Source organism: Myodes glareolus, chromosome 22, assembly GCF_982192425.1.
Source record: "Myodes glareolus chromosome 22, mMyoGla1.1, whole genome shotgun sequence".
Taxonomy (NCBI): Eukaryota; Metazoa; Chordata; class Mammalia; order Rodentia; family Cricetidae; genus Myodes; species Myodes glareolus.
In genome coordinates, this window is record NC_142047.1 from 34,695,608 (window position 1) to 34,710,987 (window position 15,380).

At 44.0% G+C, this 15,380-nt stretch overlaps 1 protein-coding gene across 6 annotated transcripts in view; it reads right to left on the reverse strand.

Annotated features, from left to right (window-relative positions):
• Nucleotides 1-15,380, reverse strand: part of Tango6 (transport and golgi organization 6 homolog) — a 163,741-nt gene that overhangs the window by 146,450 nt on the left and 1,911 nt on the right. For all 6 annotated transcript variants that reach the window (XR_015735906.1, XR_015735907.1, XM_087900178.1 and 3 more), the window contains exons 2-6: nucleotides 10,776-11,416; nucleotides 8,755-8,871; nucleotides 5,550-5,691; nucleotides 3,651-3,787; nucleotides 1,281-1,443 (exon numbers count right to left, since the gene is read on the reverse strand). Coding sequence is in view for 4 of the 6 variants with exons in the window: in XM_087900178.1 (XP_087756304.1) it covers nucleotides 1,281-1,443; nucleotides 3,651-3,787; nucleotides 5,550-5,691; nucleotides 8,755-8,871; nucleotides 10,776-11,416 (1,200 nt within the window). In the remaining 2 variants the exon portion in view is untranslated. The remainder of the gene's footprint in view (nucleotides 1-1,280; nucleotides 1,444-3,650; nucleotides 3,788-5,549; nucleotides 5,692-8,754; nucleotides 8,872-10,775; nucleotides 11,417-15,380) is intronic.

The following is a 15,380-nucleotide window of genomic DNA, read 5'->3' on the forward strand; positions in this document are numbered from 1 at the left end:
TTGGTGGCTCACTATTCATAATTCCAGTTCCAGGGATCTGATGCCCTCTTCTGGTCTCCTTAGGCACTGCATGTATGTGGTGCACAGACATACATGCAGGAAAAATGCTTATGTACTTTAAAAAATAATGTTTTAAAAAAGGAAAACCCAGCCGGGTGGTGGTGATGCATGTCTTTAATCCCAGCACTTGGGAGGCAGAGGCAGTTTGGTCTACAAAGCAAGTTCCAAAACAGCCAGCACTGTTACATAGAGAAACCCTGTCTCAAAACACACCCCCTACCAAATAGAAAAAGAAAAGAAAATGTGTTCCAGGGTATCTGACACCCTCACATAGACATATGACAGACAGACATATGACAGAACACCAATGTATATAAAATACAAAATAAAAAAAAATACTATAAAAGAAAAAAAACAAAAAACAAGGTCCAGGACAAGTCCTGACAACCTTGTAACAATGTGAAATTTTTCAAGTGTGATCACTGTTCAATAGTCAAGTAAGAAGCTGATTTATTATTATTATTATTATTATTATTATTATTATTATTTGTTGTTGTTGTTGTTGTTGTTGTTGTTGTTTTTCAGGACAGGGGTTCTCTGTGTACCTTTGAAGCCTGTCCTGGAATTCATTCTATAGACCAGGCTGGTCCTGAACTCACAGAGATCCGCCTGCCTCTGCCTCGCGAGTGCTGGGAGTAAAGGCGTGCGCCACCACCGCCCAGTTGTTTTCTTTAATTTTTAAAATCACTTTTACTTATTTGTATGTACGCCCCTGAGCTATGCTCACCTGTCTGCCACAACCCGTAAGTGGAGGTCAGAGGACAACTTCTACCAGTTGGGTCCTGGGGACTGAACTCAAGACGCCAGGCTTGGCGGCAAGCTCCTTTACCCACTGAGCTATCTGGTTGGTCCTTTTTTAAATTCAGTGGTTTTTTTTTTTTTTAAGCATTTTGAAAGGACAGAAATCTTCAAAGATTTATGCTGAAAGATTTAGGAGTGATATGTCATCACGTCTACAACTAGCTCTCAAATGTTCCATAAAAAACTAACTGTATTCATGTGTGTAGAGCGAAATGAAGCAAATGTAACCAAATGGGAACAGTTGGTGACTCTGGTGAAGTGTGTCCAAGTGACTCACTATTCTCTTCCTGGAACTCAGGAAAGTAAAGCTTCCAAGTGAAAAGCTAGCAGAGAAAAAGAAAAACTGAGGAATGAAAGACCCCAGACTTAAGCCCTGTAAGTTTAAACTGCAGGGAGGGTTACCCCAGCACCCCACTTACCTGTTGTGGTCAGACATCGATGCAGAGGAGCTAGCATGGGCTGAAGCAAATACTTTGGAGCCAGCTCTGGGTGTTCCCTCGACATAGTTATGAAGGTGGTCGTGGCCACTCTCTGAAACTGCCGTGCTGTCAATTTATCTTGAAAATGGAATAAGTCCAGAATCTACAATAAAAATCAGCAGCAAATAAGAGAAAAAAGTATTTATATTTTTTGAATGTGTATGGGTATTTTATGTGCACATGTGTCTGTGTACCACATACATGCTGTTCCACAGAGGCCAGGAGGAGCTGGGATCCTCTGGGTCTGAATTTCTGAAAGGCTAGTTCCTATGTGGGTGCTGAAAATTAAACCTGGGTTCCATGGAAGAGCAACCAATGTTCTTAACCACTGAATAAGATTTATTCTTATTTTATGTGTGTGTGTGTGCGTGTGTGTGTATGCACATGTGCACATGTGTGTGAGTACCCTTGAGGGCTAGTAGAGAATGTCAGATCCTCTGGAACTGCAGTTACAGGGTTTTGTGAGCTGCCTGATAAGGGTGCTGGGAACCAAACTTGGGTCCTCAGAAAGCAGCAATCACTCTTAAGCATGAGCCATCCGTCCAGCCTAGTTTTTGCTTTTTCAATTGTTACCATATTAATTTACTGCCTTTAACACTTAACACATTTTAGTTCAAAAACTAAAAATGCACAACAAGAGGTAATGAACCTGATGAAATTTTGGTGAGGCATTTTTTTTTCCCCAATGGTGAAGTTCAAACTCTAGAGATCTGCCTGCCTTGATCTCCTCAGTTCTGGAACTATAAGTGTGGGTCACTATGCTCAGTAGGTGAGACATTCTTTCTTTCTTTCTTTTAAAAATTTATTTATTATGCATACAGTGTTCTGCCTGCATGTATGTCTGCAGGCCAGAAGAGGACATCAGATCTCATTACAGACAGTTGTGAGCTACTATGTGGTTGCTGGGAATTGAACTCAGAACCTCTGGGAAGAGCAGCCAGGTTTCTTAATCTCTGAGCCATCTCTTCAGTTCCTGACATTCTTAAACCTAACAAATAGGTCATTTTTGTTTGTTTGTTTTTGGAGATAGAGTTTCTCTGTAGCTCTGGGATAGGTCATATCATTCTACAGGTTTTTATTTATTTATTAAATACATGCCTTTAAGCCGGGCAGTGGTGGTGCACATCTTTATTCCCAGCACTCAGGAGGCAGAGGCAGGTGGATCTCTGTGAGTTCCAAGACAGAGAAACCCTGTCTTGAAAAGCTTCCCCAAAACAACAACAAAAGAAAAAAAAAAAGAGGAAGAGAAGGAGAAGAGGGGCCTGTGGCTAGAGAGATGGATTAGGCAGCTCACAACTGGTTTTTTTTGTGTTTTTGTTTTGTTTTGCTTTGTTTTTCAAGACAGGGTCTCTCTGAGTTTCACAGAGATCCTTTGCCTCCCATGCTGGGATTAAAGGCATGCGCCACCACCACCTGGCTCTCTAGTTTGTCTTCTTGTTGCTATGATAAGACTCTGACCAAGAGCAACTTGTGGAAGGAAAGGGTTTTTTGTTTTGTTTGGTTTGGTTTGGTTTTTCTTTGGTTTTTCAAGACAGGGTTTTTCTGTAGCATTGGAGCCTGTCTATGAACTAGCTCTTGTAGACCAGGTTGGCCTCGAACTCACGGAGATCCACTTGCCTCTGCCTCCCGAGTACTGGGATTAAAGGCATATGCAGGAAAGGGTTTCTTTATAGCTCACAGGTGATGCAGTCAAGTCAGGAACTGAAACAGAAATCATGGAGGAAGGAGGAATGCTATTTATGGGCTTGCTCCTCATGGTTTGTCCAACCTGCTTTCTCATACAACTGAAGACCACCTACTCAGGGGTAGCACCACCCACAGTGAGCTGGGCCCTTCTACAACAATCATTAATCAAGAAAAGGCCCCATGGATATGCCCACAGGCCAATCTCATGGAGGCAATTCTTAGGTTGAGGCGTCCCCTTCTCAGGTGATGCTGGTTTGTGTTAAGCTGACAACAAACCAGCAAATACCTGTAACTCTAGAGGACAGGATGGGCAAGGGTGGGTGCATGTGTGTGTAGGCAGAGGAGGTGCTGGTGGTCCCCATCAGGCACAGCAGCTCACAACTGTGACCCTAGCACTAGGGAGGCTAAGGCAGAATCACTGCCAGCCTGGGTTGTATATTGAGTTCTGGGCCAGTCTGAACTCCAGCAACCCTGCTTCAAACAAACAAACCATAAAAAGAGAGTCACTCACTAAACAGCCAAATGAAATACTATATCACTCTTCCTTTACTTTTAGAATATTAACTGTCCTCTATGTGAATTAGCAGACAATACTTGATGGATCAACAGAAACAGACGATTTACCTGCGGGCAGATGTCCTTGTAGTAGCTCTCTGGGGACAGAGACTGCTGGGGACAAGAGGCCAGAATCTTTGCAATCAAGTCACATTTCTTCCAGTCAGCAGCTGTGGCCTCAGCATCACTCCCACCAGCAGCACCCGCTGTCACACAGAAAGAACATGCTCACAGCCTTCCCCACATGGAGTCCGCTGTCCCACGGAAAGAACATGCTCACAGCCGTCCCAATATAGAGCCCGCTGTCACACGGAAAGAACATGCTCACAGCCTTCCCCACATGGAGTCCACTGTCCCACGGAAAGAACATGCTCACAGCCTTCCCCACATGGAGTCCACTGTCCCACGGAAAGAACATGCTCACAGCCGTCCCCATATAGAGCCCACTGTCACACGGAAAGAGACACATGCTCACAGCCGTCCCCACATAGAGCCCACTGTCACACGGAGAGAGACACATGCTCACAACTGTCCCCACATAGAGCCCACTGTCACACGGAAAGAGAGACATGCTCACAGCTGTCCCCATATAGAGCCCACTGTCACACGGAAAGAGATATGCTCATTGCAGTCCCCATATAAAGTGTATGTGATAAGTCTGCCTGAAAATCTGGGATAAGAAATGCTTCAAGATGTGACTGCCTCGCTGAATAAGGTACCAAGCCACGTGGCTAACATAGACAAGAACAGCGGGCTAATATAAGTTATAAGAGTTAATAAGAAGTCTGAACTACTAGGTCAATCAATTTATAACTTAAAAAAAAAGAAATGCTTCTTTTTCTCTACTGGAAACACTCTTTTTTAATATTTTATTTATTCTTTTATAATTTCACAAATATATAAAATATTCTTTGATCAAAATGTTCCCATTACTCCCTCTTAATCTCCTCGAACACCTACTGAAACTAAATTTGAGCTGGGTGTGGTGGTGCATGCCTGCAATCTCTCCTTGGGAAGTTAAGACAGAACTAAGGCAAGTTTGAGACCAAACTGATCTACAAAATAAGTTTCAGGGTAGTTAGGTCTATGCAAAACTCTGTCTCTAAAGGAAAAAAAGCCAAGGTGTAGTAAGATATGTCACAAATTTAAGGCTAGCCTGGACTACATAAAGAGTTCCAGGCCAGCTAGGGCTACATAGAAAAAAAAAAGAATTCATTGCTAATAGACCTTTTAAGAAATAATTTTTTGTTTTTTGTTTAGTTGGTTGGTTGGTTTGATTTGGTTTTTGATTTTTTGAGATGGGGTTTCTCTGTAGTTTTGGGGCCTGTCTTAAAATTAGCTCTTGTATACCAGGCTAGCCTCTAACTCACAGAGATCCGTCTGCCTCTGCCTCCTGAGTGCTGGGATTAAAGCCGTGGGCCACCACAAATGGCTCGAAGCAATTTTATTTTGAAGTTGAAGCAGAGGAAATATGGATTGAAGTTTGTTTTTTCAAAGATTTATTTATGTTCTATCACTTGTTTGATTGTTTTGCTTGCATGATTGTATATACACTTAAGAGGCTAAAAGAGGGCATCAGATCCTCTGGAGCTGGAGTTAGATGGTTGTGAGCCACCATGAGAGGGTGCTGGGAGCTGAACCTAGGTTCTTTCTGGACGAGAACAGCCAGTGCTTTTAATCGCTGAGCCATCTCTTCAGGACCTTTGTCTCAGTACTCCTGAGTGCTGAGGTCATAGCATGTACCAACACACCTGACTTGGGGACCTAGTATCCTTATAGCAGTCCTTCATTCTACGTGTCTTTCAGCAAAATCTACTAGGGCTGCGCTCAGTGCCTGCTACATACTAGGTACAAGGAAAAGGTCGAGCTACACATTCACACTCAATGAGATTTAAAGCAAAGGCAGTGATTCACCTCTGCCTCAAATGGAAACAGACACTACAGTAACAGAAATATATTATTTCTTACCACCCGCTCCTTCCAAAATGCCCCGGACTACTGCCTGAACGCCGTTGGGTCTCATCAACCTTTCAGAAAGCAGCTGCCCGCACAGACGCCGGAGCCAGGCTGGGGCCTGACGCCTAAGCTGTGTCTTTACATCTGTACAGGACTGAGAAAAGGGAAGGTGGAGTCATAAGTCGAGCATCAGTGAAACACACAGTCTGAAGGCGCCATTTTTTATTTCTGTGTTGGGGAGCTCAGTGGTGGGTCATACGTTTAGTATGTGCAAGGACCTAAATTTGATGACACCCAGAGAGAGAGAGAGAGAGAGAGAGAGAGAGCAATACTCCCCCTACCCTCTCTCCGTTCAGTTCTAGTAAATGAACTTGTGCTCAGTAGACAAGCCCTCTCCAGTCTGTCAGTTTCTTTTCAATATAAGCAAGAACTTTCTCTTTTACAAAACCTTCTTCAGCATTACATTTTTGATTTGTTTATTTTCTCTCTCCCTCTCAGGTCCCTTGGAACTAAAGTTACGGGCATTTGTGAGCTGCCCAATATGGGCCCTGGGATCCAAACTTGGATCCCCATGATTCAGCACCATTTCTTCTTAACTGATAAGCCATCTCTCTAGTCCCAATCATATTTTTGACTTTTTTAAAACAAGGACTCACTAAATACTCCTGGCTAACCTGGAATTTAGTAGATAGACCAAGAGGCTCTCAATTTCACAGAGCTCTGCCTGTCTCTGCCTCCAAAGTGGGATTAAAGGTGTCCACCACCAAAATTTCTCTACGTAGCCCTAGATAGCCTGGAATTCACTTTGTAGACCAGACAGTCCTGAAACTCACAAGAGTGCCACCTGCCGTGACTCTTAAGTGCTGGAATTAAAAGCATGCACCACCATGCCCACTCTCTCCAATAATTACTTTTGAGAGAAAAATAAATTAAACTGGCCTAATGGTGCAGGTCTATATTCCTAGATACTTGGGAAGCTGAAGCAGAAGGATTCCAAGATCAAAGCCTATCTGGGCTACAGACCTGATTCAAGACCAGCCTGGTAAGTTAGCAAAACTCGCTCTCAAAAGAAAAAAAAAAAACTATCTTTATGCCAACCATATATTTAGAATGAGACTAGAAACAGTGATAGCTCTAGTTTAAATTTCTTCAACTCAGATTATTTCATTCAAAACAGAAGAAGCACAAATACTTCTGTCAAAAAAAAATATATTGTCCAGCCGGGTGGTGGTAGCGGCGCATGCCTTTAATCCCAGCACTCGGGAGGCAGGGGCAGGAGGATCTCTGTGAGTTGGAGGCCAGCCTGTTCTACAAGAGCTAGTTCCAGGGCAGGCACCAAAGTGACACAGGGCACCAAAGTGACACTGTCTCGAAAAACAAAAAAAAAACAAGCAAAAAAAAATTGTCCAATAGGCAATTGTTAGTTTAAAAACAAAAATCTAGAGAACAGAAAGATGGCAAATGGGTAAAGGCACTTGCCACCCAAGCCTAATGACCTGAGTTTGATTCCCCAAACCCAAATGGTAAGAGAGTACTGACCTCCCTCCACATGTACCCTGTGGTATCCATGATCTCGCATGTACATCCTCCCCCAACACAAATAATTTTAGAAAATTAATACAGAGGCTGAAGATATAACTCAGTGGTAGACTAATTTTGAATATTTTAAGACAGGGTTTTCTCTGCATAGCCCTGGCTGTCCTGTCACTTGCTCTATAGACCAGGCTGGTCTCAAACTCAGAGATCTGCCAGTGCTGGGATTAAAAGTGTGCCACCACCACCACCCAGCATAGACTGCTTACCTAACATGTACACGGTCCTGGGTTCCATCTCCAGCATTACAAATTAAAAAGATCCAAAGCTAGGCAGAGTGGCTCCTGGTACTTAGGAGGCTGAGGCAGGAGGAGAGCCTGTGCCACATAGTGAGTAACCAGTTTGAACGGTAGAGTGAGACTCTGTCTCAAAACAAACATATGGGCTGGAAAGGTAGTTCAATGGCTAGGAACATTAGTTGCTCTTAGCAGGGGACCTGGGTTCAATTCCCAGCATCTGCTTGGTGGCTCATAACTATCTACAACTCCAGTTCCAGGAAATCTAAGCCCCTTTTCTGACCTCTGCAAACACCAGGAAACACATGGTGCGCGTGCAGGCAAAACATTCACACTCCTCAAATAAAAGAGATATTTTTTAATTAAAAGCCAAAACCAAATATGTGTATGTTTCTATTTTTTATGAGACATACATAGTATGCACATTTAGAATCTAGCATTCAGAAGCTAGAAGGCAGGAAGAACACAAATTCAAACTAGCCTGGGCTACACAGAAGACCATCTCAAAAACAAAACAAAAAATATATGTGATGGCAGGTGGTGGTGGTGCACACCTTTAATCCTAGGCAGAGAGCAATGGATCTCTTTGAGTTTGAGGCCAGCCTGGTCTACAAAGGGAGTTCCAGGACAAGCTCCAAAGCTACAGAGAAACCCTGTCTTGGGAAATATGTGTATGTGTGTGTGTGTTCACATTAAATTTCCATAGCCTTTAAAAAGTGAACATGATCTTGGGAAAGTATCCACCATTCCATTAACAAAAGGTCTTTTAAATTATCCTGAAAGTTAATGACACTTTATTTTATAAATACCAATTAATTATCTAAAAGCTAAAATAAGAGAAGGGCATAGTTGCTTATGGCTGCAATTTCCACATTAGGAGGCTGAAGCAGTATGAATTCTAGAGTAGCCTGGATTACACTGCGAGGGGTCTGGAGAGATGGCTCAGCAGTTCAGGGCACTGGCTGCTGTTCCAAATGACCCAGGTTTGATTCCTAGCACCCACATGGCCATTCACAACCACCTTTAACCAGTTTAACTGCAGGAGATCCGACACCCTCTTCTGGCCTCCATGGGCACTAGCCACACATAGCGCACAGACATACATGCACGCAAAATACCCACACAAATAAAATAAAATGCAAAATATAGGCCACGTATGGTGGTACATGCCTCTAATCCTACCACTTAGTAACCAAAGGCAGGCAGACCTTTGTGAGAGTTCCAGGCCAATCAGAGTTACATTGTGAAACTCTATCTATAAAATAATAATAATTATTATTAAAGAAGTAAGGCTCAACTAGACTATTTTATAGGAATCTAAAGTCAGCTAACTTTCCAGGCAAAAAAGACACATCAGCTCCCACCAAGTAAGTCTGAGGCCTGAATACCTGGGGTGGTCCTCCCTGGAGGATAAGTAATTCCCGGACAGCTAATGGTTGGTAGACTTGATCCAAGATGTCTCTCAAGGACCCCCTTGATAGGGCTCTTTCCTCTTCCGTTAAAACCTAAAAGACATGTGCACTTGGCTTTAGTGGAATCCAGACCAGGCAGAAAACAGCAGGTAAGATTTACTAAAACTCAAGAGGGGACAGGAGGAAGGTGTTCCCTCTTAGTCCCTTCTGCACGGAGGAGGCTGTGCTCGGCAACACTCCGAGTCCATTCTCCATCTCTCAGCTGCTCTGTTCTGGGCAGGGGGTGTGCTTACCTGCTGGTGACTGTGGAACTCACCGGCTTGCTGTCTACTGCTCCTCTCTCTTCTCTCCGTGGGAGTGAGACAGAGCAGTGCACACCCCCTGTCACAGGGCAGATGGCGCCAGTTTTCCAGGGCTCCTGAGACTGCATGAGCAGTAAGCGTGTCTAACTGGACTGCACTGATAGAGCTCCGTCTTTATTTAAAAGATCTCTCCTCACCGGTATAAGTAGCCAGGTGGTGGTACACACCTTTGATCCCAGTGCTCAGGAGGTGGAGAGAGGGAGGGAGGGAGGGAGAGAGAGAGAGAGAGAGGGAGAGAGAGAGAGAGAGATCTCCTCCACCTTTGTGTTTATGAACAACAGTAGTGATATTTTACTTCACTGTGGAACTGGTTCTCTCCCGGCACCTTTATGTGGGTTCTGGGGATTAAACTCAGGTCACCAGGTATACATGATAAACACCTCTACCCGATGAGCCATCTTGAAACCCCCATATTTTGACTTTTCATCTCTTACTCTGGTAACTTGTTTTTTTTTTTCTTGCATTCAGAACTTAACTATCAAAGAGGGATGAAGGTCGCTTTGTGTACTTCTAATGCCCAACAGTACCATCCCCTTAGGTAATTGCCACTCACAGTCCATCAGGATCCTGCCCGCTAATTACATGTAACACACCGAGATGTGGGTGCTATACAGAGCAGCTTCACAACGTATGATCATGTCAACTCCTGAGCCAGCCTTCATACTTGTGTTTTCAGGGCCTCAAAAACAATGATGAGATGCCGACCTCAGGCCACAGGCACTGCTGGTTCTGCCAATGCTTTACCCTGAAGTAAAAGCAGGTGTTCTGGTTTGGACACTGTTTAGTGACACTGCTTGGACATAGTGACTTTCAGGTAAACACACGGGAAATGGTGTGTTAGGGTTACTACAGCTGTGATGAATACCAAGGAAGAAGCACAAGGTGACCCCAGCAGGTAGGAGAAGCAACAGCGTGACGAGGCAGCACTAGGGCATTTACAGTGTGACCCTGACCCATTTAGACTTTAATGGAGTTCCTCTGGCTAGCTCCTGAGACTGGTCCACTCAGTGAAAACACAATGGTGTCCTATTTGTAAATCTTATCTCCTCAATTACTGTATGTTGACCATGTCTATTCTAGTTTGTTTTCTGTTAATTTGATAAAACACTGACCAAAAACAACCTGGGGTGGAAAGAGCTTATTCTAAGGCTAACATTTCCAGGTCACTGTTCATCATTGAGGGAAGTCAGGGCAGGAACTAAAGCAGAAATCATGGAGGAACATGTTTACTGGCTAGCTCTCTGGTTCTCTGCTCAGCTAGCTTTTGTATACAGCCAGTGATGATACAGCCCACAGTACAGTGTGCTTTGGCATTAGATAGAAATTCTAGATCTTCATGGGCAAGGTGGTGCACACCTTCAATCGCAGCACTTGGAAGGCAGAGGTAGGTGGGTCTCTGAGTTTGAGGTCTACAGAGTGAGTTCCAAGACAGCCAAGAGCTACACAGAGAAATGCTGTCTCAAAAAACTAGAAGAAGAAGAAGGAGGAGGAGGAGGAGGAATAGGAGGAGGAGGAAAGGAAGGAATTCTAGATCCTTCAATCAGCACGTTCTAAACAACTAAGAAATGTATTCAGACTTTACACAAGTACACACGCTATCAGTCATAGTCTCTCTTCTCTCCTCTGTACATTTACCTCTTCCACGGGGGCTGGTGGTTTTCTTTTGGTTGGGCAGAACCCCAGCTGGCACAGACCTGCTGCAATATCCCCAAAATGGCGGCAGAAAATCAAGCTCCCCAGAGATGCATGCTGAGCCAGATCTAGGAGGACCCTGCAGCAGGTGTACAGTCTCCGGGTGGCATGGGGGGCAGCCTCCAGACGTACTACGTCTTGAACAACAGCTCCAAACTCAGTCCTGTGTTTCAGAGGGAGTCCCACACCAGGCATGAGGTAGGGGCAGACACCCAAGGTGACAACAAACTGCAGAACAGACTGGACGGTCTTCTGTTGGGAGACGCTTAGTGTATCCGGGCTGAGGGCGGGAGCAGCTTCGGGAGTCTTGGGGTTGGGTGTACCTGGACTAAAGTCAGCTACAAGGCGGGTCATGGTTTCCTTCAAACACAGCAGCAGCAGCAGAGTTTGAGAGGTGAAACTCCAAGTGATATCTTCGGAGCTCTGCAGCCACTTGGCCTTACCAGCAGTTTCGTCTCTTAGGGCTTTCAGCTTCTTCCACTGAGCATCCTTCAGAAGCTTGGCCTCCAGCACAGACAGGTTAGATTTTAGGGTCTCCAGCAAGACATCATGCTTTGTGTTCTGTAGTGAACTTGAGCCTGATCCTTTTGAAGGAGAAAAAAAGAGAAATAATGAACCAAGAAAACAAATGAGATTTTCTTCTGTATGGAACACACTGCCCAGGAGACAGCCAGTGAAGAATGGAAAAGTTGGGGTGCTGTGGATGAGATTGTTAGGCAGCTGGAAAATGCTTTTTGTGGGGGAGTCTTTCTGCGGTGCTGCGGATCAGCCCAGACTCTTACGCATGCTGTGCGACTGTTCTGCCACTGAGCTGCACTCCTAACCTCAAACCTTAAAAAGAAAAAAAAAAAAATCTATGGGCCGTCACGATGGCTCAGTGGGTAGAACACTTGCCAAGTTGAGTTCCATCCCATAGTCCACATGGTGAAAGGAAAGAACTGACTTCTGAAAATTGTTCTCTGACCTCCACATCCATGCTATGAGTATGCCCACACCAACACAAGCATACATGCCCACACAGAAATAAAATTTAAAAATTTAATTTATGGTAGATGCATGGTATTATAAATTTATACAAACTACATATCAGGAAAACTAAAGCAACCATGTAAACCATGGACTTAGGTTAATAACAGTGTTTGAACACCACTCACCACCTGTAGCAAATGTACAACATTAAGGCATGTTAATAAGAGGGGAACGGGGATTCCAGTGGATAATGGAGCGAGCGCACGGAAATGTTCTCAGTTTACTCTTTCTCTGTTACCCGAAAGCTGTAATCAAATATATAACAGCGTTTGGGAAGCAGGGGCAGGAAGATCTTGAGTATCAGGCCAGTCTGGGATGGGCTTAAAAACCACACACACACACGTGCATACGCACTCACACGCTCATAGTCACACACATAAACAGTATTCTCTAGATGCTAGGGTTTCCTGTGTTTTTCTTCTTACTTTCTTCTTTTTTAAATGTGTGTGTATACATGGGGGGGGGTACACAAGCACCTGTGTGTGAAGGCTGGAATTCAATATCAGCTGTCTTCCTCAATCGCTCTAACTTATTTTTTGGAACAGGGTCTCTCTCTGAACCTAAAGCTCACCAATTTGGCTAGACTGGCTGGCCAGAGAGCCCTGAGGATCCCTTTCTTTCTTTCTGTCTCCTGATGCTGAGATTACAGCTCAAACTACTGCTGCCCTCAGCTTTTTCCCCCCCAGAGACAGGGTTTCTCTGTGTAGTCTTGGTTGTCTTGTAGACCAGGCTAGCATCGAACTCACAGAGCCCCACCTGTCTCTGCCTCCCGAGTGCAGGATTAAAGACATGCACCACCACCACTGAGCTGCTGCCCCCAGCTTTTACATGGGTGCTGGGAACCCAAACTCATTTGCACAGCTCATTACTAAATGAGCCATCTGTCCAGAGCTTTTCTTTATCTCACTTAATTACATTTAAATTTTTCTGTAGTAAGTCACGTTGCTTCTGTACATAAAGTTATTTAAAGGTAATAAAACTATGTATTATGTATATAAATTCATTTCTGTAGAAAGTAAAAAATTCTGGTAATGGTAACAGCTAGGTAATGAGATTAAAGTACTTTTTTATTTTCTTCTTTCAGTTTCCCTCCTTTTGTCTACCCTTTATATATAGTAAAGCCCAAAGGCTCTTATAAAAAAGAACAGGGCTGGGCGGTGGTGGTGCACACCTTTAATCCCAGCACTTGGGAGGCAGAAGTAGGCAGAACTTAGTGAGTTTGAGGTCACCCTGATCTACAATGGGAGTTCTAGAACAGTCAGGACTGTTACACAGAGAAACCCTGTCTCGAAAAACAACAACAAAATAATAATAATAATAATAATAAATGAATAAAAAGAAACCGTTACAACATTGTTCTTCAGAGTAATGACACAGGGCTGGAGAGATGGCTCAGTAATAAAGAGCATCTGAGTACACAATCTTGAGGACCTGTGTTTGGATCCCAACACACATGTAATGAGCCCAGGCATGTGGCTTATGCCTGTAACCCTAGTTCTAAATTGGGTGGAGACAGGAGAATTACCAGAGCTCACCGGCTTCAGCCTAGCCAAGAAAAACATGAGCCCTAAAATCCGAAAGAGACCTTGCCTCAAGAGAAAAAGCAGAGAGAGATAGAGGATGACCTGAAGCCCTCGTCTTGCTTCAGTACACACACACACACACACACACACACACACACACACACACACAGGTGCATGGACCAATATGTGTGCATACACACACACAAATACATACAAACTTACATATAAATGAATAAATCTAAATTTTTTTCTTAAAAAAGAATAGTGAGAAACAGCTGGATGAGGTGGTTTATACCTGTGGTCCCAGCATTTGAGAGACTATAGGATAACATACGAAGGTTGTCATGAAGTTGGGGCTAACCTGGACTATAAATGAGACCTATGGATGGGTTTGGGAATATGAATGAGAATCAGAATAACAAGAGTTTTTCAGTGTTCCTGTCTCTTCTTCCCTGGTACTAAGATTACAGGTACTAACTGCTGCCCTCGGCTTTTTTCACATGAGTGCTGGGGACCCGAATTCAGGTCCTCGAGCTGACATAGCAAGCACATTACCAAATGAGCCATATGCCCAGTAGGCTTTTTCCATTTAATTACATTTAAATGTTTCTATAGTAAATCACGTTACTTCTGTACATAAAAAAGTATTTAAAGATTATAAAACTAGGGCTGACCAGGCCAAGTAGCATTGAAATGCGGTTCCTTCAGCAAACGTACACCTAAACAGGAAACATGAGCCTGTAGCTACTAACCAACATTCAGGTCAGCAGTCAATCTCTCCATGACTCCCTATGGTACACGATTTCTGCGGCCAGGCGTGAAGTACGAAGGCTGTGATTTAAAGCAAGAGCTTGGTGGAGTTCTGCCTGGGCCTTGTGATACAGCAGTCAGCCCTGCCCTCTACTGGTAACGGTGATGAGTAAAACATACCTGAATATGTGGGCTCTTCTTTATCAACAGCAAACCCCACCTCCCTCCCCACAACCCCAGCATGGTTTTAAAAGTGTCTCACTACTTGGACTGGCCTCTGCCTCCTGAGTGCTGGGATTAGAGACATGTGCCATGCCTGATACTAAAGCATTTCCTAAAATATGGCATAAGGGACCTTTGTGGCCAAGACGTCTGCAAGGACAAAAGAATTCCACAATAACTGTATAGTTTGTTTCTATTGTTGTGATCAACACCTGACCAAAAGCAACCTGGGGAGGAAGGGGTTTCTTTGGCTTACAGGTTAAAGTCCATCATCTAGGGATGCCAAGGCAAGAACTCGGGACAAGACTTGAAGCAAAAGCCACAGAGATATGCTGCTTACTGGCTTGCTCCCCACGGCTCACGTTGCTTTTTATACAACCATGGACCACCTGCCCAGGAGTAGCACCGCCCACAGTGTGACCTCCCATACCAATCATTAATGAAGAAAATGCACCACAGACAAGCCTACAGGTCAATCTAATGGAGGCATTTTCTCATTGAGGTTCCCTTTTAGCTTGTATCAAGTTGGAGGGAGGGAGAGAGGGAGAGAGGGAGACAGACAGACAGATGAAAACTGACTAGTACAGAAACATTGAGACAGGGTGCTAAGTTTCATCTCCAGCATCACACACAAAAAGAGGTTTAAACATGTAAAATAATGCTGCTCCTCCTCAGTTATTTCTCCTTTAACAAGTTGTTACAAGGTAGACTACAGATGTACATCTGTTACTGTAGCACTTGGAAGGATGAGGCAGAAAGATTGCTTCAAGTCGAGGCCAGCCTGGTCTACACAGTAAATTCTAGGATAGCTTTAGCAAAAGAATAAGACCTGCCCCATCTACCCCCCAAAATCTACCCTCACCAAAATATAAATAAATAAATAAAAAGAGGCAGGTGAGTAGCACAGCACTGTAATCTGAGAACTTGGGGGCAGAAGCAGGCAAATCCCCAAAGTCTGAGGCCAACATGTTCTACACAGCAGGTGCCAAGGGCACAAAGCTAGACTCTGTCACAAATGCACACA